The sequence below is a fragment of the Cryptotermes secundus genome, unplaced genomic scaffold, assembly GCF_002891405.2.
Source record: "Cryptotermes secundus unplaced genomic scaffold, Csec_1.0 scaffold112, whole genome shotgun sequence".
Taxonomy (NCBI): Eukaryota; Metazoa; Arthropoda; class Insecta; order Blattodea; family Kalotermitidae; genus Cryptotermes; species Cryptotermes secundus.
In genome coordinates, this window is record NW_019718271.1 from 23,035 (window position 1) to 28,164 (window position 5,130).

Sequence of the window (5,130 nt, forward strand, 5' to 3'; positions counted from 1 at the left end):
CAAAGGAAAACCCCCCCCACCAGCAGTGACGCGGCGGGTGAGTCAGCGCTCCCCTCCCCCTCCTCCGCACGGTAACGTAACGGTGATGCAACAGGATTGCGAGAGACGACGGTGGTAACAGCGGTTACTACCGCTAGCGTTACTAGCAACACAGCGCCAGGCAACAAGGGTGCTTATTACATGGCCGTTTTCTGTATTGTCCGATCGAGGCTACATAAGGAGCAGCGAAGGCTATTCACAGTCAGTTGTACTGTGACAGTCGCCGAGTGTGTTATCATCAGTTCTCAAGGCAGCATCTTGCGAGCGGAGTTGGAATCTAGCCAGCGGCGTGTTACGAGTGAAAGTGTGTAATTCAGGGAGACTTGTATAGCTCCCGCGTTATTAGTACGTGAAGACAAGTGAAGATTGTGTTAAGAAATTTTGTTGTAGGGTTTGTAAAGTGTGGAAACCCGTAATATTGTGATAGTTAATTGTAGCCGTTATTTGTAGATTGTTAAATAAACCAATTAACGATCTCTACAGCGTATTCAGTAACGTAAACACGTTACAATATGGTTCAGACCATTGAGTATTCTGTAGGCATTCATACAGAACGCAGAGTAGTAACCTCAGTTGTACTAAGGCCAGGCATTGTGAGACAGGAAATAGTAGGTGGCCCAGCAGTGGAATTGCCTAGGAGGCTCAAAGGACCATTTGTCAAAGTCATGGGTGAAGAGATTAAACATAAACATGGGCAAAAGTTGCAGACACTGTACAAGAAACTCTGTTCAAAAATGGGTACTTCCCAAGCATTGGTTAATGCTATATTAGCTATAGTCTCACAACAGTTCAAGAAAGTGATTCCAAGGAGATTCATAGTTGGCAAATGGGCTGACATGGGCAGTATAATGGTCGAGGAATTCCCTAATTGGACGGATGTTTGGAGAAACATATCAAGTGCTGCTGAGCACTGTAAGAGCCTGATAGACGACGAAGTTGTGGATGCCCTTTTCAGGTTCTTTGATTATAATGTTAAGCAGATTTTTAAGTTCCTCAACCCTAGCCCAACAGAAGAGAGTGCAGCTGTTCTAGGTGCTCTCTATACGGTAAGCCATGGCAGATTCCTCACTGCTGAGTGTTATACCTTGACCTCTGCCTTAGGAGCCAAGCACATTGCAAAATGCTGGAGAATGGCCTCCTTGAGGAAAAAGCATCTTAAAAGGGATACCGACTACAACTGCGACATCATGTCCAAGATTTATAGCAATTTGGCTGCACAGGCTGAAATCTTTGACCGTGCTTCAATTACAGGGCATTTTGTATTTCTGGGAGCCCATAATGCAGTTTTCTCATTTTTGGAAAGTCTTGACGAAAACAGCAGTGAAGACATGCCTCCTGTTCACTCACTTTTTGACAATGGAAGGAGAAAGAAAGAAGTATTACTCTGGGCTTGGAAGTATCCTGGGCAGGATAGGTGGCAGGAAGAGATCTGATGTTAAAGCATTTACATATGACATGGAAAACACTGTTAAGGATATAATGAGTATGGGAGAACTCCAACTAATCGGCAACAAGGAAGAAGTTTATGCTCCTGAAGTTGACCCTGTAACTGAAGCTAAGGATGCCTAGAGACCTGCATTGTTGCAAGATATGATATTCAAAAATGTGGCTACTGAAGAGAAATCACATGGACTCAAGGAAAGGAAGATTGTGAGTGCTTATCTTAAGGTGGGTGGAGAAGGAGTAGGTCAGTTCCTGAAGGGCGAATGGGACACTGAACCATGTTCTATCTCAGACTCTGACCTTTATGATGAAGCTATTGAGTCCTATAATGACTGGTTGGCAGACCTAGAAGATTCCGCTGATCATGTTCAATCTCAAGCACCTGATGAGCTGATTTAAGAAATAAATGTGTTAGACAAGATTGCTTTGGTTATCTGTATAATAGAAGGAAATGTTACATAGGATATTTGTATATATGTATAAGTCATGGTATGTAAAAAAAAAAGGCAGGGTGGTAATGACGCCATCCTCGATGAGGTTGGCCAAGCCACAGCTGTGTCTTTGGTGAGGACGTATCACAGACCAGGGATGCGCTGGGACACAGCTTTGGAACACCTCCTCGTGGTCCCGCCGGGCAACGACAGTCTTGGATGGTCTGGATCAGTATGACCTTCCGGGGCTGGCGGCTGAGTTTCCATAAAGGGCAATGGCTATATGACTGGAGCCTCCCACATGGTGGCATAATGACTCTTGGGTGTCACTACAGTGTACCCGGGACAAATGTGAGAGAGCACTCCTATGGGGGTAGCTACAGCTATTTTACTTGTCTCCCTTGAGTACCGATAAGGTGCCGCAAACCTCTGGGCTCAACACTCTAAAATGGTTTGACCACCCCTTTGGAGGGGTGGGAATGGGGGAGCTCAGAAGCAACCCCAGGGGCGATAATCTTGTGTAGGATGCCCTGGTCGCAACCTCATGACTAACTGGTGTCGCACTCCCATTTATCGTCTGGGATACCCTTCTCCCCCCGAACAGGCACTCTTGGTCCTGGAGGCTTCTGAGGGTTGCATTTTACAGGACCAAGCCACCTAAGCCAAGGTGTGAGGCATCGTGCTCAGGGCTGCATGGCACTGGGGTGGTAATTAGCCAGTGTCTTGAACGATCCCCTTATGGCACCAGGCAGCACCCCGTTGCATTTATGCCTTCCATCCATATGGGGCGCTGCGGGTGGTGACCTTTTAAATCCCCATAACTTGTGGGACCAAAATGAAAGGAACCAAACTAAAAGCCGGTCGTAAAGACCTTAAACTGAAGAGGGACCCCCCTCGAAGGGGATCCCTATGAGAAATGCTTCAGCATGGGGCTGGAAGCTCTGGTGAACCATTAAGGGGCCCAGTTGCAACCAGCAAACCTGCTGTTGAAATTTCAACCAAAGGTAACGGTGAACCAGTGATTCAAAACCTGCCAGACGTAAAACCAAAAACTACTCTCCTGGGGGTCAGTAGTACTGACACACCACTTCAGGGAGCTAGTACTTCTAACATACCTGCAGCAGGAGAAGGACTGGGACACCTAGTATCTTGAGTCGGTGGACCCTATCTGGCGAAGAAAACCTTGTCTGGATGCGCTAGACGGAAGTTGAAAAAGGCAGGAGCTGAGGCAAGCAAAGCAGGAACTGGGAGCAGTAAGCAACCAGGAAATGCAGGCTTGTCCAAACAAGAAGAAACCCCCACTGGCACCTTTAAGAGGCCAAGGTGGAGGGCAGTACCCCTACAGAAACGGCCAGAATTCCGAAAAGGCCCAGGGACTTACAAGGAGGCTCTGACCAATATAAAGGACAACTATCCTGAGGATAAGCTTACTGAAGATGACCTAAATTCCATTCTGGAAGAATTGGGGGAGGTGTTACGTAAGACTCCAAAGGGAGAACTACCACACCTGAAACCCTACAGACTAGTGGGAAGTGCACTTATCAATGTATGTGCCGACCAACAGTCTGGTCAATGGCTCACCAAAGCCATTGACAAACACAGGCTGGAATCAGGGGCCAGGAACCTGCCCAAGCCTGTTAAAGTGGCTCTCCGGACTAGGAACAAAATTGCCCAGAATCAGGAAGAGCTGCTGAAATGGATTGCAAACCTTAAACCAGGACTTCATACTGAGAACTGGAGGGTACTCAATAAGCAATCTGAGTCAAAAGGCCAAAGGCTCATCTTATTCATAGACCAGGACTCCCATACTATTATACAGAGGACTGGTTACAAAATATTTACAGGAGACTGTTAAGGTGCCAGATGATCCTGAAGTTCAGCGCCGGGTAGAACCTGTGACAGATACAGTATCTTCTAACTCGGTCTCTGAGGAGGAAGGGGATGAGATAGCCAGACCCCCAGATGACCAAAGCAAAGCAGATCAGGGGACCCCTTCACATGGAACCCAGTCCGACGGAGAGGGACATAAGATGGAAATTGACCCCTCCCCAGTTGGAAGAGATCATGAAATTTCTTCAAATCAACCTAAACCACAGCAAAGATGCCACGGCAGGTCTGTGCCAACAGCCAGCTGAGGGTAAGGCGATACAGCACTTATTTATTAACCTTGGCTATACAAGGGTCAAGTAAGGGGCTTAACAAGCACAGGGGGAACAGTTTACTCTACTGTACCCCATAATAATGCAAGATCCTGTGTTTATATCAGGAATCATGTTAATGCCTTGCCTTTGCTGGAGCTCTGTTCTAGGGATGTAACAGCGGTAAGGATAACATATCCATATCGAGGAGGCAGCAGGGAGCTGATTATTGCTTCAGTCTACCTTCCATATGACTCGGATGGAACTCCACCAACTAAGGAAATGAGGGACGTCACAGACTACTGCTGTAGCAGGAAGAAGCAACTCATTATTGGGTGTGATGCCAACGTGCACCACATCTTGTGGGGGAGCACCGACACTACCCCAAGGGGAGAGAGCGTTATGAAATTTCTGGTGAGTTCAAACCTGAATATTCTAAACCATGGTAACGAACCTACCTTTATGGTTTTCAATAGGAAGGAGGTTACTGATTTGACACTAGGAACAAATAACATAGGAAACCTGGTAAGTAATTGGCATGTATCTGATGAGCCGTCCCTATCGGATCGCAGATATATGTGCTTTCAAATAAGCAACATTACAGTAGATCAAGGTACTTATAGGAATCCTAAGAGAACCAATTGGGAGTCTTACAAAGACGACCTAAAGGTAAATCTAGAGACCATCTCACGAAATATATGCACAATAAATGATGTTGATTGATCCATTGACCAGTTGCAATGGGCTATTATCTCGTCCTTTAATCGGAATTGTCCGACTAAGACCACTCGCGGACCAAGGAGAGTGTCTTGGTGGAATAAACAGCTGAGTTGGCTTAGGATCAAAATGAGAAGGCTGTTTAATACAGCTAAAAGAACAGGACAGTGGGACACCTACAAGGAAACCCTTACCTGTTACAACAAAGAAATAAGGAAAGCCAAGAGATCCTGATGGAGGAGGCACGGCCAGGAGATCGGTGATGTACCAGGCGGTGCCAGACTCGTGAAGATCATGGCAAAACAGGTGACCAACAAGATTAGCACAAGGGAAGAAAAATTTGAATAATGACAGTTAACTTC

At 46.4% G+C, this 5,130-nt stretch overlaps 1 protein-coding gene across 2 annotated transcripts in view; it reads left to right on the forward strand.

The window, feature by feature from the left end:
* Positions 1-482: 482 nt before the first annotated feature.
* Positions 483-5,130, forward strand: part of LOC111872021 — a 21,158-nt gene continuing 16,510 nt past the window's right edge. For both annotated transcript variants that reach the window (XM_023865627.2, XM_023865539.2), the window contains exon 1: positions 483-4,465. In XM_023865627.2, the coding sequence (XP_023721395.1) occupies positions 552-1,472 (921 nt within the window). In that variant the 5' untranslated portion in view covers positions 483-551 and the 3' untranslated portion in view covers positions 1,473-4,465. The remainder of the gene's footprint in view (positions 4,466-5,130) is intronic.